Genomic DNA, 27170 nt, shown 5'->3' with positions numbered 1-27170 from the left:
ATCTCTGGGTAATTTGAATGCGTATTATCATGAAGCACCTCGCGAATTTGCACATTTAGTGGTTCAAGTAATGTTTGCACAAATATAATCTGTGGTCTATGAAACCTGGGCCAATGAATAGGAAAAAATAATTCTGGATCAGAGAGGAAAATAATTTGAAGGCGGTTTATTGGGGATTCATATAGCCTTAGGAAAGTCTGAACTGTCAGAAGGCGAAATCGGCATATTATGGGTGGGATTCTTGCCTCCAGGTATAATACGGCATTAGAAACGTATTTTGGGAGGCCTAAGCACAGACGTAGCGCCTCTCGTTCCAACAAAACTAGCGGCCGAAGCTTGTATGCTGGATCACCGGAGAATAAAACGCATCCAAATTCTAACACCGGACGAACATACATTTTATATACCATCAAGAGGGATTTTCTTCGCATACCTGTTCTCCGGTTGCTCAACTTGCGCAAAATGCCCATTGAACGAGCTCCTTTTGTCGCAATATATTCAATATGCGGCCGCCAGTTAAGAATTCCGTTGTAAATAACTCCAACGTATTTTAGTGACTCTACTTGTGGGATATCTTCGAGATGATAGTTAAGCGATATGTATACTGGGTCTTTAACGGGAAACACAAGGATAGCACACTTATTAGCATTCAGGTTTAAGTGTAAGCTATCCAGCCAGCTTTCCAGTTCCCTGAGATACGACTGCAGTATTTCGTAAAGAGAGTATATGTCGCTAGCCATACCAAAAAAGGCAATGTCATCAGCATAAACGTATGTACTGACAGCTGGGTGAACGGGGATTCTGCTCAGTAAAATATTAAATAATACTGGTGAAAGTACCGATCCCTGAGGCACACCTCTTGTTTGCTTATATTTACTGGAAGAATAGCCGCTTCGAAAACAATAGAACTCCCTGTCTTTTAAAAATTCATGCACCCATGCTACAATATAGCCTGGAAAGCAATGGCTCTGTAACCGATTCGTTAAAATTGTATGTTCAATGCTGTCATAGGCTTTACATATATCTAAGGTAACTAGAGCCGCATATTGTTTTTTCTGTCTGGCGATGTTAATGCGACTTTCAAGGTCTACATGCGCGTGCCATATTGAATAGCCAGATCGAAATCCAATTTGACACGAACTCAACAATCGATTGTCGTCAATAAACTCTAATATATGTCCGAGAAGCACTCTTTCAATAAGTTTCACTATGTTTGATGTCAAAGCAATTGGTCTGATGTTGTCGATAGTATAGCCTGCCCCTTGTTTTTTAAGTAACGGAATAATTTTGGCGATCTTCCAATCTTGTGGAATCCATGCGTTACCAACAGAGTAGTTTAGCAACTTCAGAAGCTCACGTGGAGCTTCTTGAAAGAAAATCTTTAACATTGCATTTGTTATGCCGTCCGGGCCAGGCGCTGTAGTTGGCAACTGTAACATGACCTTTGCTACTTCCGAATAGGATATCTCCTTGTAGCCCGAGAATGCAGGAGAAAAAGCAGGAGTTTGGAGGCGCGTTGCGAACCGACTCTCCAGTCCTTTAGCCAGTAGTTCTAAGGACTCCTGCATTTCCTGTGAGGTATAGACGATTGAGTCTACATTAATGCTCATTGAGAGTTTGTGTCTAAAACGAAGGTAATTAAATAAAGCACGTTTGTTTTTGGATTTAGATAGATAATCAAAATGGTTTTTATCGTACTCATCTTTCGCATGTTTAATAGTACGTTTGAAGGTTGCCGAAATAAATTGATAATCTTTCCAATTTTGTGGGCTCTGATTATGTAGAAGTTTTTTCCAAGCAGCTTTCCTTCTTCTATAAACTCGTGTGCACTCGCTGTTCCACCAGGGACTAGATGAGAAACGCTTAGCTGTCTGAATTACAAATTCAGACTTTTGTCGGGACGTCTGTAATGCTGAACAAATATTCAAGCCAATGTCTTCGTCATTACTATTACTTAGTGACGCAATGGTGGACCGCAAGCAGTCTTTAAATTTTTTACAATTCACAAATATTCTGCCTTGTCGTTCAACTGATGTTAAAGGGCATGCAATTTCAAAGTATACCGGGAGATGATCACTGTTTGTACAGAAATCAATCGTTGTCCACGATGTCACAGTGACACTTGTGCTAGAAAACGTCAAATCTAACACTGAGCGAGATTGTCCGCGGACAAATGTAGGTCCACTGGTATTAAGGCATGTAAGGTTTTTATCTATGGTCCAGTTCCACAGACGTGTCCCGCCTGAATCTGTTTTGTAACCCCAAGACACGTGATGCGAGTTGAAGTCACCAGTAAGAATGACTTCATTTTTGCAGCTGGCAAGCGCACTATCCAATTGGTATGTACTGTGTACGCCCGTAGGGAAATAAGCATTTATAATTGAAAATGTACGGTAGCCCGGGATACTAAGGTGCACTGCCAAAATTTCACATTCCGGAGACATTAACTTGAAAGCTATTTTCGCCTTATGACAGAATTTAGATGACAACAAAATCATTAAGCCACCTCCTTGTGAAAGGCGATCTAATCGAAAAGATCGAAAATCTTTAAATAGAAAATTTATCTCAGGAGTAAGCCAAGTTTCTTGTAAGATTATGACGTCAGGATTAAGCTGAGTTGTTAAGCAATGTAAGTCTGTTGAAGCAGAAAACAGGGAACGACAGTTCCACTGTAGCACTTTTAAAGAAGCTATGGTGATGATCTAATTGATATAGTTACTTCAGCGACTACCGTCGCAATGAACTTTCTTGGACGCCAGAATGAGAAATTGGATTACCCTTTTTGTTTTTGGTATATGGACAAGAAGCAGTTACTGGAGACCCAGTTCGTTTTTGCGGCCTGGTATCATGACCTGTTTCCATGTCGACCTGCGAGTCTGACTGACGCGAAGAACAAGGATCGGATCCTACAAATGTTGGGTCCGATGTGGTACTCGGCGCTAGGACTGAACTGGCTACCTGTTCTGCAGCACAAGCAATCGATTTGGTGATTGGTGTTGCAGCTGTTTGCAATAGGTGTGTCATCTGCGCAGTAAACACTTGGGAAAGACAGTCGGTAACACTTGTGACAATATGTTGCATAGCCTTTGTCATTGCTTTTTCTACGGCCGATTCAATGAGTTTCGACAAGTTGTCTTCCTGTAAAGTAGATTGCCTCGCAGTGACGCCAGCGTATCCAAAGGCTCTTTCCTTGACGACTGCAATAGCTTCTCGCCGCGAACATCGTCGCCTGTCAATTACTTTGAGTACCTGTATTTCGTTAGCTCTAGCCGAGCAGTTTGCATAGTCAGCCGCATGGTTTCCTCCACATAGGCAGCAAGTTTCGGCTTCAGCTGTGCACTCATTGGGAGAATGATCGGCACCACAGGCGCGACAGCGTCCATTTGATTTGGAGCCTCCTGCACTATGGCCAAAACGCCAACAGTTCCGACACTGAAGTGGACGGGAAGCGAGAGGTTCCACTCTAAAAATAAGTGGCCACACTTTCAGTTCAGAAGGGCAGGACATGCCAGCAAACGTAGCAATAACTGATTCTGTGGCAACTTTTTCTCCATTTACCAGTCGGTTACACCGGTATACAGCTATGACGCCAGCATCAGGCAGTTTCTCCAGAGTCTCAGTTGGGCTCAATAGAGAATCTACGCCCCGGACAATGCCTTTAGTGCATGCTAGATGAGGAGGAATAAACGCACTCACCGGGACAGATGCGAAAGTCTTACACGTTAGGAGGTCTGCGACACAGGTCGAATCTGATGACCTACAGACTATCCCACCTCTTCCAAATTGTCGGACATTGCTTATCATCTGGAAATGACACGTCATGGCCTGGAGCTCGGCCTGAACAGCTTGTGGGTTGTTCAGCCGGATGAATCCACCGTTCGAGGGCACCAGCGCGACAGGGATGCTGCTAACACCGCTGCGGAAGAAAGATTGCAAAGGTAAATCATCAGGGGAAAGGGAGGCTGACCAAGGGCTGTGCCCTTGCCCAGGAGAGTTTTTAGACATCAGCGTTGTTTCAATCACGGATAAGTCCTACAAAAATAAGATAAGTAAGATAACTAGGTCAAATGATAACTAGGTCAAACAGACATGTTTGCAAAGTACGTCTCGTCCGACCATACTGATTGGGACCTAGCCCTACCCTATGTAACTCTTGCGTATAATTCTTCGCATCACCACATTGCCGGTTATTCCCCTTTTGTTTCTGCTCTTCGGTCGAGAACCTATATTGCTACTGTACGCATCCTTCCCATCCGCCGCAGTAGAGACCAGCGAGTATGCACCTGACGTCATCACCAGAGCAGCCCAAGCACGCGAAATTGCACGCGCTCGCCTCCTGACCTCGCAAGAGAAGCAACGGCATTTGTACGATTGCCAACACAGAGACGTCCCCTTTTCGCCTGGATCTCTGGTATTCATGTGGTCCCCAACTCGTCACGTTGGCCTGTCAGAAAAACTCCTGTCTCGGTACACAGCCCCATATCGAGTGCTACGTGCCGTGATTCCAGTTACGTACGAAATCGCCCCAGTCAGTGCCAGTGCCTCATCTGCCCTGAATTCCACTGACGTTGTGCATGTCGCACGCCCCAAACCATATTACCCTCCTGATATCACCGATGTTTAGACGCACCGGGACGGTGCTTCTACCGCCGGGGATAATGATACATGCATTGTTGAGAATTGGTAGCGACCGTCGCGCGTTTCCTGCAACCGTGGTTGGGGACCCGGCGACGCACCAAGAGGGAGCCGCACCAAGAGGGAGCCGGCGAACGGACGAGGGGGCGCCCCGCTGGGCTGGTGTCCCGACCGGCGCCTCGACCCGCAACCTCATCCGTGCCCGTGTTTTCGGCGGACCGCCTGCTGGGCGCGAATGGCCGGCGCTTCCGAGAAGGACGAAGGCGTCGGTGCGGCCAACGGACAACTCGTATTTTGTATTTTCTTTTCTCTTCCTTTTCTAGTCACTGCTATGTCTTTTGTAAAATAAACGTTCAGTCTTGAAGCGAACCCCGACGAGTGAGAATCGTTCCTTCGAGGCTCCTGCGTGCGCGGCCGCTGTATACGCCGCCGCCCGAGAGAGTTTCACGCAGCAGTTTTTGTTGTAGTCGCACTCGCGAAGTGACCTCCACAGAGCGTTGGTCGTAGCCTTTAATTATTCTACATTTTCTGGTGCCGAAACCCGGGAGTGCTACATCTGGAATAACTTCGCCTGCTGCATCATGGAGCGACTACAAAGGAAGCAAGCGGCCCTGCGACAAGCCATCGACACTACCATCGCAGCGGCCAGCACCTTACTTCAAGCGACAGAAGCATCAACCGGTGAGCTTGAAGAACATTTCGACATCCTTCTTGAACAAGCTGAAGAGCTTAAAGCAGTCAACGACGCTATAGAAAAGAAAGTGGACCTACAGGAGCTCGACACCGTAATAACAGAGTGCGCTGCCTACAGCTTGAGAATTTGCACCTTGAAAACAAGGATAAAAAGGGCTCTGAGAAATGGAGCTGCGAGCGAAACGAGTTCAAGTACACCATCAGAAACAGGAAATAACTCTGACCACGTCGCACAGTCAGGTTCCGTCCAGCATGCAGTTACGACGACTCTTCAGCTACCGTCGACAACAACAAGACTTCCGAAGCTAGAGATCGCCAAATTCGACGGAAACCTGCGCTCATGGCACAGATTCTGGAATCAGTTCGAGTCTACCATCCACAAGAATCCAGCTCTACATCCAATTGACAAGTTTCAGTACTTGACGAGCTATCTCACCGGCAAAGCAGCAGCCGCTATCGACGGGCTACCACTCAGTGACCGAAATTATGAAATTGCAGTGAAGACATTGGTCGAAAGATTCGGAAAGGACGACGTTATCATTGAAGAACATATGTCGAGATTGCTCAACATCCGACCTGTCCATAACATCCTCGACACCGAGAGGCTGCGCACCCTTTATGATGAGGTACAGACGGGGGTTCGGAGTCTCGAGGCATTGGGTGTGGCGTCGAGCACTTATGGAGTGCTTTTATTGACAGTCTTACGGAAGAACATCCCGAATGAGCTTTGCCTCGGTTACTGCAGACAAAAGACAACATCTGCAGTTGCGCCAGGAGACGATCTTCAAAATTTCCTCAGTTTCCTCAAGACCGAAGTAGAAAGTCGAGAGAGGGCCGAATGTGGAATCCGCCAACAGCTGAGCACCGACAGGCTGAGTCGCCCCATCCACAAGGATATTCCTGAAAAGAAGGCGTCCGCGTCGGTTTTAACTGCCGTCATGAAAGCTGAAACACTGTGCAAATTTTGCGAAGCGAGCAGCCACTTAACCGCCGACTGTGATGTTGATTTGACTGCGGATCAGAAGAGGACAATTGTGCAGCGGGAAAGACTCTGCTTTAGGTGCGCCAAGGCAGGTCATCGAGCATACGAATGCCGCACCTCAAGATGGCTTAAATGTAAGAGATGTTCCGGCCGGCACGTTGCAGCCCTGTGTAACCTGAATCGACCACCAGCAAGAGGAAAGTCGGTAGAGAAGACTGTACTCACTGAGACAATCGTACAGTCTTCGCTGCAAATCGAAGGCACCAAGAAGAGAACCCGTGTCCTTCTGCAGACGGCTCAAGCGTGGGTTCAGGGTAGGGAGAAGCGAGCGACGGTCAGGCTGATGATTGACGGCGGAAGTCAGCGTACCTTTGTCAAGAAAGAGGTTTCACAGAAGATGGGACTGCGTGTGATGGGAGAGGAGACCCTGAAAATAATGACATTTGGAAACGACAAGCCGTCTTCGGGAATGAAGTGCCGCCGAGTGGAGTTATGGCTGTGCAGTCGACACAACGAAAGAAAGATCCGCGTTGAAGCGCTCGAGATCCCACAAATCTGCTGCGACATCGTGCCAGCACCTGAAGCGTCCACCGTCAACTACCTCGAAGAGCAAGGCCTCGAACTCGCCGACAGTACGCAAGATGGAGCAGAGATAGGGCTGCTGCTGGGATCCGATTTCTACTGGGAGGTCACAACCGGTAGTGTCAGGCGCCTGGACAGCGGTCTCGTAGCCGTGGAGACCATTTTTAGCTGGACCCTGCAGGGGACAACGCACAGCACAGAATCAACAGCAACGTACGTGTCCACTGTGGGAGTGTTGCGCGTGGCTGTCATCGGCGAGGAAGACCAAGACGACACTGCTGCTCAACTGAAATCGTTTTGGCAGCTCGAGCACATTGGCATTGTCGACGAAGGAGAGGCGGACGTGGAAGACAACCAAGTTTTGCGGGAATTTAGGGAGAACGTCTCCAGGAACAACTGCCGATATCAAGTTTCCCTTCCCTGGAAAGAGAATGCTGGCGATTTGGCAGACAACAAAGCCACGGCTTTCAGTAGGCTCCGGTCGTTGACGACAAAATTTGTGAGCAACAGAGTACAGGAGGTACAAGCACTAACTGATCCCGCTGTTTGGAAACATTGCCCGGGGAGAGAAAATCCAGCAGATCGGTTCACACGGGGCATGCTGCCCTCCCCTTTGGTTATCAGCGAGAGCTGGTGGACGGGACCGAAATGGCTAAAAGGTGTTCAAGCGTACGACGCGATGCCTTCACACGTCCCTGAAGCTGAATGTAGCACCGAAGAGCTCCGTCAAGTTCACGTGCTGAACACCGTGACGCTGGTAGACAAAATGCCTCTCATGGATCTTGAGCACAATAGCTCAATGACACGGGTACTCCGTGTCACCGCATGGGTTATGCGCTTTCTTCATAACGCACGGAACGCGTCAGAGAAGCGAAGGGGAAGCCTGTCAGCGGAAGAGTTAGCACAGGCCGAGAGTTACTGGCTGAAAGTATCACAAAGAGAAAGAAACCTTTGGGAAGGACATCCATTCTCTAATCTCTACCGGGACACTTAATCGTAAGTCCACCATCGCGGGTCTGACTCCATTCATTGACAGCGACGGCCTATTGAGAGTTGGAGGCAGGCTACAGAACAGCGCGCATAAAGAAGAGACGCGGCACCCAGTTATTTTGTCCGCTGTGCATCCGTTTACACGCTTATTGGTGGCCTGGGAGCATATGCGGCTTTTACACGCTGGAGTAAGAGACACTCTGACTCAACTTCGCGAAAGATATTGGGTCCTGCGAGCAAGACAGGCTGTGAAGAAAATCATTCGTCATTGTGTTCCGTGTCAAAGACAAAGCAGCCGCCCCGCGGATGAGCCGTTTGCACCGCTCCCATACGACCGTATCCGCGAATCAGAGCCATTTGAAATTACTGGAGTGGACTTCGCAGGGCCGATATTTTATACCGAGCTTGGAAATTCTTACAAGGCCTATATAGCCCTGTTCACATGTGCCACCACGCGAGCTGTGCATTTGGAACTCGTCAGGGACTTGACAACACAATCTTTCCTTATGTCTTTCAAGAGGTTCGTGGCCCGGCGGGGAATGCCCAGGAAAATTTATTCAGACAACGCTCTAACGTTCAAGCGAGCGTCGAGAGACTTGGAAAAGCTATTCTACGCTATAAAAGGAGGCGAGATGCAGGCTTACTTGGGCGACAACCGCATAGCCTGGAAGTTCATCGTAGAAGGAGCACCGTGGTGGGGCGGTTTTTGGGAACGCATGGTGCGAACTGTTAAGACAGGGCTGCGAAAGGTCCTCGGAAGAAGTGCCTTACATTATGACAGCTTGACCACCGTCCTCACTCAGATCGAGGCGGTTGTGAACTCCCGCCCGCTCACGTACTTTCACTCGGACGCGGGGGAGCTTCTGCCCCTGACGCCATCGCATTTCTTAATAGGGCGCCGAATGACAAGTTTGCCTAGCACTGGAGAAACGGTCTCCAGCGAATCTACGAAGTCTGCGCTCACAAGACGCTGGCAACACCGCATGAGACTTGTCGATTCATTCTGGAAACGATGGAGGCAGGAATACCTACTAGAACTTCGCTCTGCTCATGTTACCTCTCAGCGAAAAGAGAGAAACATAAGGGAAGGGGACATTGTCCTACTCGGGGAGGAGAAGGTCCCGCGACAGATGTGGAAGCTGTGCCGGGTTGTCGAAACGTTTCCTGGAAGGGATGGCCGAGTTCGAGCATGCAAGATTTCTCTGCCGGACCGAAAGCTGCTGAGACGACCGGTCCAAGCCCTCTACCCGCTTGAACTAGGGGAGGAATGAGCCGACGCTCATTGCGGGGGAGGTTGTTGAGAATTGGTAGCGACCGTCGCGCGTTTCCTGCAACCGTGGTTGGGGACCCGGCGACGCACCAAGAGGGAGCCGCACCAAGAGGGAGCCGGCGAACGGACGAGGGGGCGCCCCGCTGGGCTGGTGTCCCGACCGGCGCCTCGACCCGCAACCTCATCCGTGCCCGTGTTTTCGGCGGACCGCCTGCTGGGCGCGAATGGCCGGCGCTTCCGAGAAGGACGAAGGCGTCGGTGCGGCCAACGGACAACTCGTATTTTGTATTTTCTTTTCTCTTCCTTTTCTAGTCACTGCTATGTCTTTTGTAAAATAAACGTTCAGTCTTGAAGCGAACCCCGACGAGTGAGAATCGTTCCTTCGAGGCTCCTGCGTGCGCGGCCGCTGTATACGCCGCCGCCCGAGAGAGTTTCACGCAGCAGTTTTTGTTGTAGTCGCACTCGCGAAGTGACCTCCACAGAGCGTTGGTCGTAGCCTTTAATTATTCTACATGCATACTGCGCGTTTCTTGTGAATGATGCGCGCGGGCGCCCCGACGAAGACGACGAACGCTATCAGGCTCTCGAGCTATCGGCTGAATTGGCCAGCGCTGCATTATCCTTTGTAATTACACTCTGTAAATAGTCTCCAGTTCTTATTCCTTCGTTCGCGTAACAATATTTTACATGTTAGTCCTGGCTGCACATATCATATCAGGATCACATGCGACACAATAATCAGCAAACTTGCAATCCATACACTCTTATCGCCGGTAACGTTCAAGCTTAATTTAGTTGCACGTAACCTACAACATAAAGGTCACTAGGTTACTATACCGACTTGATATTTCTGTTTTTGTACATTTTGTCCCGGCTAGATGTTACATGTGTCGAACTATACTATTTTAAATGTTACTGCAATGCCAACCAAATCTCTCGTAATCTTTAGATCGTAACTTATAAATAGAAAATTGTAATTCCTGCCTCAGGAGACCTATGTATGGATTGGAAGTTTGCTGATTATTGTGTCGCATTGCGATCCTGTTATGATACTTTCAACCAGGACTAACGTGCAAAATTTGGTGTGCGGCCGCAGGATGCAGGCAGGTTCGACTGAATTAAGATGCTATTGGTTCCAGTCAAAATGCCTGTTTTCGCTATATAAAAAAATAAGTTTAAATATTGCACGTGCGCATGCTCAAGTCAACCAGCAGCAATTTAGTGGTCAATTATATATACTGCATACATGGCATTATAATGTAAAAGCAAGCCGCAGAAACATTAAACATACATCGGAGAATATTGCGGTGAACGACGTTGTGGCATAAATTATAACTACGGTTCAGTGTGGTGGAAAGCCCCCCGCTCCAGGCAATGTTCTTTCTTTTTTTTTGCTTATGCTGAAAGAGACTCAGGGACACTCTTTGCCATGGAAACCACACGAGGTGGATACGTGAACTATTTCGAAGCGCACGCGCGTGCAAAGACAGCGTCCGAAAAGGACTGCCGAGTGGCGTCCTCCGCGAGGGCTCACATTTCTCCGCGCATGGTTGTAGGCTACCCAAATACGACCGCAGAAAGAAGCGCGTAAGAAAGAAGAGGTGCTAGCAGAAAGAAACGCAAAAGAAGGAAGAGACGCACCTCTGTTGCTAGGCGGCAACTGCCTGAGCGGACTACGCGTAGAGCACCGACCTTTATAGAACATACCGCAGAAAGAAGCCTAAAGAAAGAGCCGCGTCCGCGTTGCTAGGCGACACCGGCTCTACGCAGCATGCGCAGCGCGGTGTCCACCTGGGACCCCTTGCAAGCCACTTTGCGTAAACATTTTAGTGGTTCAACCGGTACACTGTAGAAAGTAACCTCTATATTAAGGCAAAGGCCTTCAATACTGTATGCCTACACTAAACTGTAAAGTGTTAAATGGTATTGTAACCTGTAGTTTAAGTGCACGCCGACTTACCTTTAATAGAAGTTAATTTTGTAAAGGGTCATGTTTAAGTTATAAATTTAATGTGCACAAATTTGTGAGAATATACTCCTTTAATAAACATCACCGTGCTAATTGTGCACAGGCTACCTCATCATCCTGAGCTTGACTTCTGCCAGAGAAGCAACAAACGTCGCGTAGCACTGCGAATAAAAGTCATGCCCTGCGGAAAGATGGTCTGGAGCTGGACTCAGTACCCACTGCGCTAGCGCGCAACTCTCGTCCTTGGTGATTTGAGCGCAGTTTTCTGCCCCGCATCGACACTGAGAGGGGTGGTGTGCGTGCATGCAATTTGGCGCGCAATACACTGTAGCCCACCAATTATGTCGTTGCGCGCATTTTGGTGGCACGTTTGGCAGCATTCGCTATGACAGTGTGCTGCTGTGACGGCGAAAAGTGTCACTAGCACACAATATGATGACCTTGCGGGTTGTACTCACGACCGCGGCAGCCACTAATGCACCGCACGAGTGTTGTTTTCAGACGCTACGCGCTACGAGTCAAGAACTTAAAACAATAATACACCACTCAGTCGCCGATGTATGTCGCCGGACGTCGACGTTTCGAACTTGCAGGTGAAGTGATCCTGGAGAAGTGTTCGTTCGCGAGGTCAAAGGAGCGATGCGGCTCTCTCTGCCTGCGGGACATCAGCCTGCGGGCGGCCCCAGGTTCCCTGGTGGGCATCGCGGGGCCTGTGGGCAGCGGCAAGTCCACCTTGCTCCAGGCTATCCTGGGAGAACTGCACGCGGTGCACGGTACCGTAACGGTAAAAGTACGTCAGCGGGAAGCAGCGCGTACGGAAGTCATCCTTTACCACTCGCACAGTGCTGGACGCGCAAGCTCAGTGGGAAATTATTGTACGCAGGTGCACAATTACAAATTTCTAAAACAGAGTCGAGTGGTGCCGAATGTAATAAATGCTTGTATCATTCCAATGCTTCCCGATAACCGTGGAATAATGAAACAGCCAGTATATTTTCGCTGAGACTACAAATAACACGATAAAATTAGAAAGAAACATAATCCAAGAGCGCATCCGTGTATCTAGCTACAGCATTTGCAATTCTATCTGCGAGAAGCGCTTAAATTCTAATTCCATCTGATAAAACATACATAATGTTTGACATGTACAGGAGCAAGTACAAGTTTACGGCGTCGACACTATAGATTTATATATTGTGGAAAAGCTTCAGTAATCGTTTCGTTAATATATTGCAACTCTGGCTCGCTGTTTCTCCGAAATCGGCCAGCAACAGCGTATTGGTAACGTCCTACGGAAACATTGGCCAAAGTGCAAAGTACGCGGTAGTCTGTGCAGTTTTTGCCTTCATACACAGCACGGGGCTCGTGGTTTGTCTGTCTGAGAGACTATTTGTTCACTCCTCCGTAGTAACAACGCACGCAGACAGAAAAAGAAAAAAGGGCCAGACAAGTTCCTTTTGAACTCCCCCTATTTGCTGTCCTTGTGCTTTTCCCTCCCACTCACACCAACATGACAAACGATAAACCTCTTTCTCCTCCATTTAATAAATGCCTACACAGAGTAGCACGCGAAAAGCTAAAGTTCAGGCCGAATCCTCTGCCATTTCTTATGCTCTACCTTTCTCTTTCGCACATGGCGGCTAGCAGAAGTAAACTACACTCCATCACTTGTTCTTCTCTGCAGCAGGGTCATCTTTCTTTATATTTGGAAGGCTTAGAGGCAATGAATCCTTGTTGCTGCTATTACCAGGAAGCAGTATTTCTTTTTTTTTTTTTTTTGCCGTTGCCACAACGTCTGTGGCACGCGCATTTCTTGGCAGATTGGCGACACCTATCTAAGCAACCAGAAAAATAAACCCCCTGTGGGCACGGTTCTCAGCTACCCTACGAACGGGGGCTTTCGTTAATCTTGGGGCTCACCGTCTCGGAGCATTTCATTCCTCGGGAGAGGGGGAATACTTGGCACTGTTGCTTCAATGGACAAAATAATCGCTGGCCCTAAATACCTTTCCGCTGTTACTGAACCTCCAAAGCATACTACAGTGAGGGAACTCCGATGATTTGTCGATTTGTGTTCATACGCATGTCGCCCTGCGCCGAATTTAGCCACAATCATCGCTTCACTTGCGAAGCTGTTGTCCTGTTCACGCGATTTTTCCTACTAGGTGCCAGACTGCGAAAAAGACTTCACAAAACTACGACATCTGCCTAATTGAGCACAAGTGCCATTATGAACCGACTTCTCTGACCTAATTTCATAAGGCCCTTCGCGACGTCATTACAGTTTTCTTACAGCGCAAGGCAGACTTTCTTTATTATGTCGTATTTTATGCAAGCGGTGCCTCACCAAGGCGGAAGCCATCTTTGTCACCGGAACAAATGGCCTCGCCGCTGTATGAGCTGGAAGCAAGGTGCGCACATGTTTTCAATACCAATAATCATACATTTCATCATGAAAACAAGTGCAGAAATTGTTGTTACACAGTTACTTGCGCACAAACAAAAAGACAGGGGAAATCACGACGACACTTCGCTGTAGTCGCAACTATATTTCACTTAAAACGCCACAATATACACACATGAAAACTTGAAGGGTGCACCCTGAGGCGTAGCGCAGATAACCACATCCAGGAAAACCAAGTCAGGATAACACTGGTAGCAAAACTAAAAGCATGCAATCACTTTTCATCATGCTATCATACCAATTCGCCCAGCCGACCATGTTTCTACGATTAAGACATTGTGAAAGACTTCCATGAAGTCCGTAAGTTAGATTCCTGTGATTATTAAATCACAGGAATCAGGGCGTAGACGAGCCGTATGTAAAAATACTGAAATATATCTATCGCGGCTCCACAGCCACCATTGGCCGCCATAAAGAAAATCCCAATAAAGAAAGGCGTCAGGCAGGGAGATACGATCTCTCGAATGCTATTCATAGCGTGTTTACAGGAGGTATTCAGAGACCTGGATTGGGAAGAATTGGGGATAAGAGTTAATGAAGAATACCTTAATAACTTGCGATTCGCTGATGACATTGCCTTGCTTAGTAACTCACGGGACCAATTGCAATGCATGCTCACTGACCTGGAGAGGCAAATCAGGAGGGTGGGTCTAAAAATTAATCTGCAGAAAACTAAAGTAATGTTCAACAGTCTCGGAAGAGAACGGCAGTTTACGATAGGTAGCGAGGCACTGGAAGTGGTAAGGGAATACATCTACTTAGGGCAGGTACTCACCGAGAATCCGGATCATGAGACTGAAATAATCAGAAGAATAAGAATGGGCTGGGGTGCGCTTGGCAGGCATTCTGAGATCATGAACAGCAGGTTGCCATTATCCCTCAAGAGAAAAGTGTATAACAGCTGTGTCTTACCAGTACTCACGTACGGGGCAGAAACGTGGAGGCTTAAGAAAAAGGTTCTACTTAAGTTGAGGACGACGCAACGAGCTATGGAAAGAAGAATGATAGGTGTAACGTTAAGGGATAAGAAAAGAGCAGATTAAGTGAGGGAACAAACTGGAGTTAGTGACATCTTAGTTGAAATCAAGAAAAAGAAATGGGCATGGGCATGGGCAGGACATGTAATGAGGAGGGAAGATAACCGATGGTCACTAAGGGTTACGGACTGGATCCCAAGGGAAGGGAAGAGTAGCAGGGGGAGGCATTCGCAGAGGCTGTCGTGTAACCCTATCGCCAATAATTTTTCAGTCAATGTACTCATCGACAGGCGGAGAGCGGTCTTGAAAGCCATCCTCAAGAGCGTGTCGGCCAGCTTCGTCTCGGAATGTGTGAGGTGGTAATAGGGCAGGCTGTATGTGATTCTGCTCGTCTTGATCTTGATCTTTTTCTCTTGATGTCAATTAGAATATCGTCTATACCCGTTTGCTCTCTGATCCAAACTCCTCTCTTTCTGTCTCGTAACGTTGTCCCTAGCATTATTCGTTCCATCGCTCTTTGCGTGGTCCTTAACTTGGTCTCAAGCCTCTTAGCCAATCTCCAAGTCTCTGCCCCATATGTAAGCACCGGTAAAATGCACTTTTGTACGCTTTCCTTCTCAATGATAATGGTAAGCTTCCAGTCAGGAGCTGAGAATATCTGCCGCATGCGATCTAACCCATGTTTATTCGTGTATGAATTTCCTTCTCATAATCCGGCTTCCCTGTTGTAGTGTTGGTCAGCAGAAGAACGAGACAGATGTCAACCCATATCACACCAGACGCAAGACCCTTTATTCATGCGAGCACCCATATATATATACCCGGGCAACAGTGGTGCCATCTCTCTATGGCTTTGATAGTTATGCAATTAAGGGCACCTAGTGTCGCCCTACGACACTACGTCTACCCCTTCCTTAATACAGACATATTCACAAGCCAGTCAATGTTTATATCCAAGCACAGAGTCCTGAAACCTTGCCGGTGGTCTTCTGTCTCTTGTGGACCGACGAAACGCTGGCAGCTCGCCAGCAGTTTCGATGACAACGGAAGCACTGTCACCATCTTCTGAAGCAAGGCTTGCATGTACTGGACCCTGTGGCTGTGAAAGATCTGAAGAGATTGACGGGGATAGCTCCAACTGCCCAGAGGTTCTGCCAGGTGACGGTGGACTTGGCAGCGAAGAGGCTTGTGCTCCGTGTAGCGGCGCAGCTTGGTAGTCGTCATCCCACCGTACCGCATGTTGTGGCGATGCTCCCGTTGGGACTGCAGTCAGCTGTGAGGCATTCCAAGTTCGACCGTCTTCCAGGCAGAAGGACCAACGCCCGATGCGCTTAAGGATCTTCATTGGAGGTCCAAAGCTGGGAGTACCTTTCGGACCAGGAGTTGATTTCTTAACGCGCACATAGTTCCCAACTTGGAACTGCGGTACTCGGGCTGGTCTTCGTCGGTCAGCGTACACTTTGTTTTTGCGCTGGTGCTCTTTCACACTCTTCCGAAGTGACGATATCTCCGGAGCGGGGTGCGTGAAGAAGCTAGAGGTGGGATGTCCGATGACGTCCAAGGATGTCCTGATGTGCCGGCCATGCAGAAGCACTGCAGGAGAAAGGCCAGTGGTACTGTGAGGAGTAACTCTGAAGATCCCCAAGTACTCTGTAACAGTGTTCTTCACTGGTCGCTGCTCTAGCAAGGCCAACTGAATATAAGATTTGAGCACACGGTTGAACCTTTCCACCTGTCCATTTGCCTGTGGGTGATACACAGCCGAGAAGCTGTGCTTGATGCCCCTGTCTTGAAAAAAGGACTCGAATTCTCGGGATGCAAATTGTGGTCCATGATCCGAGACCAGTTCGTCGGGGTAGCCTTCTCGTGCAAATATTGACAGGAGGAAGTCCGTCACTTTAGTGGAAGACACATCCCTGCTGAAAGCAACTTCTGGCCATTTGGAAAAATAATCAACAACCGATATAACGAAACGGCAGTCGGCTGGTGCACGCTCAAATGGGCGCACAATATCAATAGCTATCTTGCTCCAAGGTTTATCTGGAAGGGCCACTGGCTGTAGGGGAGTGGGATAGCTCTTAGCACTTTTGTCTGCCGACTGACAGACCGTGCAGTTTCGGATGGCAGTCTCTACTTGTTTGTCCAGACCTGGCCACCAGTACTTTTCACGAAGACGTTGCTTGGTCTTCACAATTCCCGGGTGCGATTCATGGGCAAGCTGAATAAACGTAGCAGTGAGCTTGGCTGGAACCACAATACGCTCCGAGCGCATAAGCAGACCATCTGCTACTGAAAATTCCTCCCGGACCTCATAGTAAGGAGTCAGTTCAGCAGTCAAAGATTTCTTCGCTGGCCATGATGTCTGAACAAAATGAACAACCTCCTGGAGTTTGCAATCCTCGGCTTCAGCAAGTCGAAGGTCATTGACATGAACTGAAGACGTGACCAGCGACACAACTTCCTCTTCAATCTGAAGACCATCTTCTGTGTCTGGAACAGGCAGCCGGGACAAAGCGTCTGCTACCCTGTATTCTCCACGTCTGTACTGAACTGTGAAATTGTAACGAAGCAAACGAGCGGTCCACCTTGTGATGCGAAGTGGTCGCTGTCCTGTGCTTTGTGTCGAAAGTAGAGATACTAGGGCTTGATGGTCCGTTACCAACGTGAATGGTCGTCCCCAGAGATAAATGTGCCATTTCTCGCATGCCCACAGACACGTCAGGGCCTCCCGCTCTCCCGCTGAGTACTTCCGCTCCGTTTCTGTCAGAGTTCGGGATGCGAATGCAACAGTCCGAGTGTGTGGGCCGTGAGCCTGTTGTAGTACTGCTCCCAGGCCATAAGCAGACGCATCTGTGGCCACAATAACAGCGAGCGTCGGATCGAACATTTGCAGTATCTTGTGCGAGGATAGGAGCTTCTTTACCCTTGCAAAGCTCTTTTCGGCAGCGTCATCCCATTCAAAATGTACATCCTTACAAAGCAACCTACGCATAGGTTCTACCTCTTCAGCCAGGTGAGGAATAAACTTAGCATTGTACTCAACCAAGCCCAAAAATGAACGCAGCGTGCTTGTGTCTGTGGGGGTGGCAGCGTGGACAATGGCATCAACCTTAGCTTGAAGGGGAGCTATTTCTTCCGAGCTGACGCGATGCCCAAGAAATGGTATCTCCGAGGCATTAAACACGCATTTCTCATTGAGCTTAAGTCCAGCTTCAGAGATTCGTTGAAGAACTTGCTCCAGATTTCTCAAGTGCTCTTTTTCAGTCTTGCCAAAGATAATGATGTCGTCTAGGTAGCACAGTACCCTTTTGCAGCCTTGCAGGACCGTTGTCATGAGATGTTGAAACGCAGCTGGGGCTGATGCCAGTCCGAAGCACACCCTTTTGAAACGAAAAAGGCCATCGGGCGTAATGAAAGCAGTGAGGTCTCTGCTATCTGGGTGAAGCAGCACCTGGTAATAGGCAGAAGCTAAATCGAGCTTTGAAAAGTGGCGTGCTCCATTCAGAGAGTGTAGCAGCTCTTCCGTATGGGGCAAGGGAAAGCTGTCAACTACAATCACTTTGTTAGGCTCTCTTAAGTCAACGCAGAGGCGGATACTGTCGTCCTTCTTGCGGACTACAACGATAGGAGAAACCCACTCGGAAGCGTTAACCCTTTCAATGACATCATCAGAAAGAAGATGCTCAAGCTGGTCGCTAACCGGCTTGCGCAGAGAAAGTGGCAAACGTCTGAGCTTCTGCGCGACTGGAAAGGCTGACGACTTTATCTTGACCTTGTGCTGAATGCCCTTGGCAAGTCCAAGGCCTGGTGAGAACAAATGGCAAACTTTTGCCCATAGCAACGCTGGCATACTGAACTTTGGTAGACTTAGTGGGCTGTGCTGTTCCTGTGCCGTTTTAGCTGCTCCTTCCAGCGTGGCATCTGAACCTTCTTCGGCAGCCGTGTGCAGGCAACGTAGTTGTGCACCCACAATATGTAGTTCTAGAGCTTGCACAGCGTCCAGACCAAGAAGAGAAGTTCCTCCGGGTGCGACATGAGTTTCTATAACGGCCGTTTTTTCCTTGTACGAGATTCCGGCTTTAAATTGTCCCAGCACAGGAATCTTCCGGCGTTGGAAGTCCAACAAAGTAAGTTTAGAGCTAGTCAATTGTGTGCTGTCTTCGAACACGCTTCGGAATTCTTGTTCACGTATAATTGACACAGCGGATCCAGTGTCGACCAAGAACTTCACAACGCGCGGTTGCGATTAGGAGTTGATTGGCGTGACTGCCACTATAGTGTAGACACCTGTGGGCTTATCTTCGTAAACAGTGAGAATGCTGATGGCGTCTGACATGTCCTGTTCAGAAACTACTTCGCGGACGCGAGCCGGGCGTCGTCCTCGTGCGCTGCGGCCGCTACGGCAGACTTGCATGAAGTGACCACGGCGGCCGCATGCGAAGCAGGTCTTACCGCGAGCGGGGCACACAGACGGCTCGCAACCTGCTGTGCCGCAATTACCGCAGACACCTGAAATTCCTCTGTACGGAACAACGGCGGTGGCCGTGTCTGAAGTTGGCGGGAGAGCATGACGAACGCGGGCTTGACTTGGGACGCGCGTGTCATTGTCGCTGAAACGCCGGTTATCTTGTCTGGCCATTCCAAAAGCGTCACGTTGGCGTGGCTGTTGTATGATGCGCTGAATGGGATTAGCAAAGGCTTCAGACTCGAGCTGAGCTCGCTCACGAAGTAGCGCAATTTCGACGGCACGGTCGAAAGTCAGTGCGTCTCCTTCCAATAACAATCGTGAACGTAACTGCAGAGATGCAACGCCAGTGATGAACTGCTCGCACATGTTTTCGTTTGCTTGCTCACCGAAATTGCAAGAGGCAGCCAGTTCTCGAAGCGCGAGGGCGAAGTCAGATATGGACTCACCGTGTAGCTGACGGCGTTCGCGGAAGTGGTGGCGTTCCAGCCGAACGTTATGCGTGTCGGCGAAATGTCGAGCCAGCGTCTCGCGGGCCACGTCGTATGCGTCTGGGGAACTAGTCGCTGTGGCGTCTTGCTCGGAGAGCGCGGCTGAAGTAGCTTCGTTCGGCGCAGTTGGCGATGGGAGTGCATCGAAAATGCGTTCTCCTTCCGGCCCCAAGCAGTGTAGCAAAAGAGCTCGGCGGCAGGGCGCAGGCAGGTCGGCAGCTCCAGACGCGAGAAGAAAATTCTCGAAGAGGCGTATCCAGTGGGGCCATGTAATGGCTGGAGTTCCCGGGTTGGCGAGGAATAGCGGCGGCGGCGAAAGTGCAACGGACCCCATCCTCGTCGCCAAATTGTAGTGTTGGTCAGCAGAAGAACGAGACAGATGTCAACCCATATCACACCAGACGCAAGACCCTTTATTCATGCGAGCACCGATATATATACCCGGTACCCGGGCAACAGTGGTGCCATCTCTCTATGGCTTTGATAGTTATGCAACTAAGGGCATCTAGTGTCGCCCTACGACACTACACCTGTGGTTAGTTAATCTAGGTAAACGTACTCCTTCACAGACTCTAGAGGCTGACTAGCGATCCTGAACTCTCGTTCACTTGCCCGGCTATTCAGCATTACCTTTGTCTTCTGCATATTAATCTTCAACCCCACTGCTACACTCTCTCTGTTAAGGTCCTCAATAGTTTGTTGTAACTCGTCCGCAGTGTTGCTGAATAGAACAATGTCATCGGCAAACCGAAGGTTGCTGAGGTATTCGCCGTCGATCCTTATCCCAAGCCTTCCCAGTATAATAGCTTGAATACTTCTTCCAAACTCGCAGTAAATAGCATTGGAGAGATTATGTCTCCCTTTCTGAGCCATTTCTTCATAGAATTAGAACTCGTGCGTGAATTAGAATTCGAATTCGATACGTGAATAAGAATTCTTAGAATTAAGTTAGCTGTGGAATCTCTGTAGATATTTTCTGAGGTATTTACGTAAGCGGTCTGTACGCCTTGATTGCGTAACGCCTCTAAGACTGCTGGTATCTCTTTTGAATCAAATGCCTTTTCGTAATCTATGAAAGCCATATAGAGCGGCTCATTGTACTCTGCGGATTTCTCGATTGCCTGTGTAATGCCATGAATGTGATCCATTGTAGAGTATCCTTTTTTGAAGGCAGCCTGTTCTCTTGGTTTACGAAAGTCTAGTGTTGCCTTTGTTCTACTGGAGATTATTTTTGTTAATATTTTATATAATACATAGAGTAAGATAATGGGCCCATTATTTTTCAATTCTTTAACGTCTCGCTGTTTGTGAATTAGTATAATTCTTGCATTCTTCCAGTTTTCTAGGGCCCTTACAGTCGATAGACATCTGTATAAAGAGCCGCCAGTTTTCCAAGCATTATGCGTCGTCCATCTTTGACTAAATCGACTCTTATTCCATCTTCTCCTGCCGATCTTCCTCGTTTCATGTCTTGCAAGGCCTATCTGAAATCATCGCTAGCTATAGGAGCAATTTCTGTATCGTGTTCATTACTGTTTATAATGGAGGTATCCTGACTCCTCTGGGTACTGTACAGGTCAGTATAAAGCTCTTACGCTGCGTTTACTATACCTTCGGGATTGCTGATGGTATTACCCTGCTTATCTTTCAGTGCATACATCTTCGCTTGTCCTATGCCAAGCTTGCTTCTCACTGATTTCACGCTGCGTCCGTTTTTTTACGGCTCCTTCAGTCTTTCTCACGTTGTAGTTTCGAATATCACTTATTTTCGCCTTGTTGATCACTTGTGACAGTTCCGCGAATTCTATCCTTTCTCTTGAGTTCGACGCTTTCATTCTCTGTCGTTTCTTCATGGGGTCCATTGTTGCTTGGGAGAGGTTGCCTACTGATTGCTTTGGTGCCTTGCCTCCAACTTCAATTGCTGCCTTTGAAGCAAGCCTAGTTAGTTTCATTCATTCCCTCTATGTAATCATCATCACTTCGCTCTAAGACTGTATATTGGTTTGCAGGATACCAGCCTGAATTTGCCTGCTTTTACCCTTACTGCCCCTAGGTTGACCTGTTTCTTCTTGACCAATTTTGCTGTTTCTCTCTTCAACTTGAGGTAAATTCTACCACTGACTAACCTATGATCACTACACTTTACCCTACCTATCACTTCTACATCCTGCGCTGTGCTAGGGTCGGCAGAATGTGTGCAATCAATTTCATTTCTTGTTCCACCATTAGGGCTTTTCCAAATCCACTTTCTGTTGCTACGTTTCCTGAAAAAAGGTGTTCATTATTCGAAGCTTATTCCTTTTATCGAATTCTACCATAATCTCTCCTCTAGCATTCCTAGAATCGACGCCGTAGTTCCCTATTCCTTGTTCCCCAACCTGCTTTTTCCCCACTTTTGCATTGAATCCACCCATTGCTAGAGTATTTTGCGATATTAGGTAGGGGCAAAGACAAGACACCACGAGAGCTACTGGAAGCCTTCCATATAATGACAATCGGTAGTAATTGCATTAGTGATACGTCTATTGTGTTATATGGTTCGGAATGCGACCTTTTCTCGGCAAGAAGATGTACTTTGTGGGGTGTTGTGGCACGCGTTCTTTCTCTCCGAACGCGCATGCGCGAAGTGGCCTTTATATTCATCTTCTTTTCATGGAATACACTCAGTTGGGATTGCAGCGATTGTTCCTGTCTGCCTGTGTTCCTTTCTTGTGTGTGTGTGCTTTTTGGTGCTGCTGTTATTCCTGCAGTCAACGCGCTCGCTTCCCGGCGAACTGTTCATGATTCAAACGACCACTCAGCCGCGTTTATTTTGACATTAATGCTTTCCCATTCCCAACACATAGTAAATGCTGAGATGTCCTCGGATACATTATTTATGTTATGTGAAGTATGGTACTGACGTTTTGTTTAGGTTCTTGTAATTTTTCTCAGTTGTGAATATTTTTCTAACGTCGACTAGCTTGCATTACGGAAGATGCTATTTGATAGTTATTTATTTATTTATTTATTTATGTATTTATTTATTTATTTATGTATTTATTTATTTACTTATTTATACAAAATACCCCCTAAGGCCCTCGCAACCGAGTGTATTACATAGGGGGGTGGCACAAATACAACGACAAAAAGCACACATGTGACACTATGCTAACACGTTAGAATTTCGCTATACAGTCATAACACTATGTAGCACTATACCAATTAATAACAGATATACAACACACAAACAAATATGTTGAAATAAACAACGAGAATCATCATAGAACTATAAGGAATAAAACAAAAAAGCACAATGAACATATAGGTGACAGTTAACACAGGATTATGCTGTAGTACAGGCAAGCTGTAGATTTATAAATTTATCGTGATCTGCGTTGGTAGCAACATGTGGAGGCAAAGCGTTACAGTAAGTTATAGTGCGTGGAATGAATGTATGTGCGTAGTTAAATGAACGACATGACAAGCGTTTGACTTTGAAGGGATAGTCGCGCCTATCGAAAATAGCAGATGGCAAACAAAAAAGTCATTATGAAGAGTTGAGTTTTGAGGCAATTTGTAATAAAGTGAAAAACCTGCAATTTTTAGTCATATTTAGTTTAGTTATAGTTAAGTTAGTTTAGTTATAAATGTTTAATACAGATGCTCTTGACTGTAAAAGGAGGCCGGACACTCGTCAATGTGTTTCGTCCTCTCGTCCCGTCTCCTTATCTAGCGTTAAAAAGAAAGCAAAAGTCATTGATTGGTTGAATCAGAACGAGAAGTTTTTCTAGAGCGTCACTTTAGTTGCCGAACCTGCCTGCTTTCCTCGCTCTCTGAGCTCACCTCTTACGGCTCGCCAAAATGTAAAACGCGGTCCGAAATTCGCGATAAAATGAGAAATGTTAATCCACAGGGGCTGAAACAGTTATAGAGCAATTCCCTCAAACATCACCAAACTTGTTCGACCTATTATGAGCCTTCTGTGTCGTTCGTGTTCGGCCATGTGCGCTTCTTGAGAACGTTGAACACAGATGTTCTGCTAGGCTGGTTCATTGGCGAGCCGCATTATTTTCAGGGTTGAAAATTTCTTCCAGCAGATACTAGGGCTACGACGGCTGAGCAAACATATTTAGATGCTTGAGTTGCGCGAACTCCTGCTACTATAGTTCTGATATACGCGTAATATTTATATGAAGGTTCTATCACGTAGAACAATTTTCCATTGTGTGCTCGGCTGAAATCGTGTGCTATGGCGATGACACCAGACAGCACTGGATTCCGCAAAGCGCAGGTGTTGCTATGAGTGCTCCTTGGCTTGCAGGGTAGAGTGGCGTACGCGCCGCAAGTTGCCTGCGTGTTCAACATGACTCTCAGGGATAACGTGCTGTTCGGAGAAGCGTATGAGCCCGACCGCTACCGGGAGGTACTCGAAGCCTGCGCCCTCACGAGAGATATATCGTCGTTTCCTGCCGGAGATCTGACTGAACTTGGAGAAAAGGTGCTTTTAATATTTCCAGTCTGCACGCTGATAATATAACTAAATCTATGCCCTTTAAAGGCAAGATTTGGTGCTGCAGCACCGAATCGCAACTTGGGTCTTTATTGCGTCTTTTTTAACGCCTGAAAAGACATACGGAGCTGCATTGTCACCGATATTGGCGTCGCCATACCTCATGACTAGCAGCGAATATTTTTCATAGCGAGGTGGCTGCATCATCAACTCGTCAAGTTGGTTCAAGCGACACTACATGTGCCGAGCGTATGTTCTGCCGACACCTAAACCTCACAAACGATATAACATACACCGCTCTGAAGCACATCCCTAATTTGAGAGTAGGATCTGCGTAAAACCATCCTAAGCAATTTAAGAATTTTACCTCAGCGGTAAACTTAGTTATAACATGTGTGTGCTTTAGCTGCTCTCACAGATTCTTTTCACAAAACTGTGGTAGTGGTTTGCTGCATAATTATGCACTTGTTAGCCATGTTTCTTGCTTTTTTAATTTTTTCGATGTCTTTGTAATTTTGGTAGGACATATGACGCCCAAATCTAAATCTTATGTCATACAATCGGCACAAGTAGACTTTTAAATGCGACAAATTTCATTCGAATTAGGCGGCTGTCTACTAGGAGTTTTCTAGAGCTTTACATTTCCTTAAATCCGTAAATTGGAATTTACTCTGAGGCAAAGGGGGTTCAGGTTAAGGTGGTTCAACGTGTCGGAATTTGTAGTGCCGTTAACATGTAGCGTTATGCATAAAGGATGGCTGTCATCCAAGAAAGCCTTGACACTAGCTTCTTGTGATGCTTCTCTTGGCCGCAGGGCTAGACTAGTGCACTACACAGGCGGGCTGAGCTCATAGGGAGCACTTGCATGATCTGCGTGCACCAAGTGGCACCGCCAACGTCAGCTGGACCCAATAATTATTGTTTCTGAAGCATTTTGCTAAGTTTTGTACTGCACACTGCGAATATGACTTGCAAGTTATTAACTGCGTGTAATTAGTTACGCACAATCCGGGCCCATATTGATGCGGCATACTGCGTGCTCACCCAACGACTGGTTCCCATAATAATCAGGCAGCGCGCACGAGCATAAGGAAGTCACGGGCGACATAAAGCCAGCTCACGTGATAATGCGCTGCTTGTCATTGCTCTGATTTGTGAGCGGTTGTATTATGTGTCAGAATTTGTGAAGAACTCCCGGGAGCTCGTTATTGATTGCTTTTGTATTGCTATGGCAGTGTTTTCGCCGCAGTGTTCCTTTTCTAATAGCACGTCGCTGCAAAGAAGTAGCTGGCACCTCGCTTCCTTCCATACATTTATTTAAAAAAAGGTAACCTTGTGTAACTGTTGAACGAAACTCTGAAGTATCGACATGAATATAGTTCATATTTTACGTGAACATAGCTACGTATATATCGTTAAGTATTTTACAAAGCAAGATGCCCATCAGAAAGGCGTTGTTAAACGTCCGCTACCTCGACAATTTATTTCACAGGGGTTCTTGAATTGAGGTGGTGAAAGGCTTATAAGTATGGAATAAAGTTTGTCGTTTTGCTTCTGAGTACCGGTTAATCGATCGTCGCCGCAGCTTAGCACAGGAGGATGCCATTTGGACTCCATGAAGCAGTGTATGCCCGAGGGTGCTTCACGAAAAGGCTTCGGAACGCTAAGCAGGACCAACCAATCCACTCACGAGAAGTCAAAATTTGTGCTTTTAACTCAAGGGATCCTTTCTACGCAAAAAAAATCTACGCTATGGCTTATTTGCCTAGTTAAAATGTCAGGCATTTGCGATAGCTTTAAGGAAGGCAGTGACGGTGCAATCACGCATGCAGGGTTACAACCTGAGCGGCGGACAGAAGCAGAGGATCTCCCTGGCAAGGGCGGCATACCATGACAGCAGTGTGTACATACTGGATGACCCGCTCAGCGCACTCGATGCTAACGTCTCGACAGCGGTGTTCAATGGATTGCTGGGCAGGAAAGGGCTTCTTAGCAACAAGGTATGTGCGCGCGCGCGTTTGCGCTTGCGTGTCCCTAGCATAGCTCCCGTCAGCGCTCATTACGTGCGTGTTGCGGTACAACGAGCTTGAGTCGAGCCAACCCATGCCGTGTCCATTACTCCTGCAGCAACTGCCGCATCTGCTTCCATAGTCCGGAAGAAATTCGCGATATATCTTAACGTGAAACACGCCCAATCCAAAGAGATACGCCAGACGCACTTTCAAAGAACAACTGCCTAATATGTCTAATGCCGAAAAGTCGAAAGTACACGTTGGAAGAACCTTGAGTCACAAACCCACAAAAAAATCAAATTCAAAGATCGTTATAAACATACAAAAACCGCTAAATATGAGTCATCATGGTACATTTAATTGAACAGTTTGCAGGCACCATTAGGCATTGAGGTTCCTCAAAGCATATTAAAGTGGAAAGTTGGGCGAGTTGGTATACATTCATAATGATAACAGTGTGAACAAAACGGTGACAGGGTGAAAGGACACAGGATGAGCGCTGACTTACAACTACAACATGGCCAACCGAAAAACGCACAACCGGGCCACGTGGATAGAGGGCATATGTTTCTGTATCGAGCTATCTAGGTAAATTAATTCCTGCTGAGAAAGTGCGATCGAAGGCAGGCTAATGCACCGCGTGCCCTATCGCTCAATGTGGGCTGCTTCTACGACTAACCTGGTAGATGTACCAGTATGCTTAAACAAATTTGTTGTGTCTTTGAACAGAGGCTTACACTTCCATTGCAAGTGTGGGCGAGTGCACATGGGCAAACCAGCCGGTGCATCAATGTAACACTTAGGGAGTATCAATTGTCCTCGGACAAGAACGCTTATGCGCATGTGTCTGCCCATTGCCGGCAATGTAAGTGTAAGCCTCTGCTCAAAGACACAACAATTTTGTTTAAGCATAGTGGCGAATCCACCAGATTAGTCGTGGAATCAGCCTACACTAAGCGAAAGGGCACGTGGTGCATTGGTCAGCGTTCGATGGCGCTTTCTCAGCAGGAATTAATTTACCTAGATAGCTCGATACGGAAACAGATGCCCTGTATCCACGTGGCCCGGTAGTGCGTTCTTCTGTTGGCCATGTGACCATCTGAGTCGCTTATATTTCTAATGTGTGTTTCAGTAAACTTAGTTGTAAG

The 27170-nt window shown here is 47.4% G+C and overlaps 1 protein-coding gene across 1 annotated transcript in view; it reads left to right on the top strand.

The window, feature by feature from the left end:
• The window catches only part of LOC126529702 (ATP-binding cassette sub-family C member 2-like), an 89022-nt gene that overhangs the window by 26007 nt on the left and 35845 nt on the right, over nucleotides 1-27170 (top strand). The window contains exons 2-4 of the mRNA XM_072284608.1: nucleotides 11715-11911; nucleotides 23822-23998; nucleotides 25843-26010. Coding sequence (XP_072140709.1) covers nucleotides 11715-11911; nucleotides 23822-23998; nucleotides 25843-26010 — 542 coding nt within the window. The remainder of the gene's footprint in view (nucleotides 1-11714; nucleotides 11912-23821; nucleotides 23999-25842; nucleotides 26011-27170) is intronic.

The sequence above is a fragment of the Dermacentor andersoni genome, chromosome 9 (assembly GCF_023375885.2).
Source record: "Dermacentor andersoni chromosome 9, qqDerAnde1_hic_scaffold, whole genome shotgun sequence".
NCBI lineage: Eukaryota > Metazoa > Arthropoda > Arachnida > Ixodida > Ixodidae > Dermacentor > Dermacentor andersoni.
This window is presented reverse-complemented; position numbering and strand designations above follow the sequence as displayed.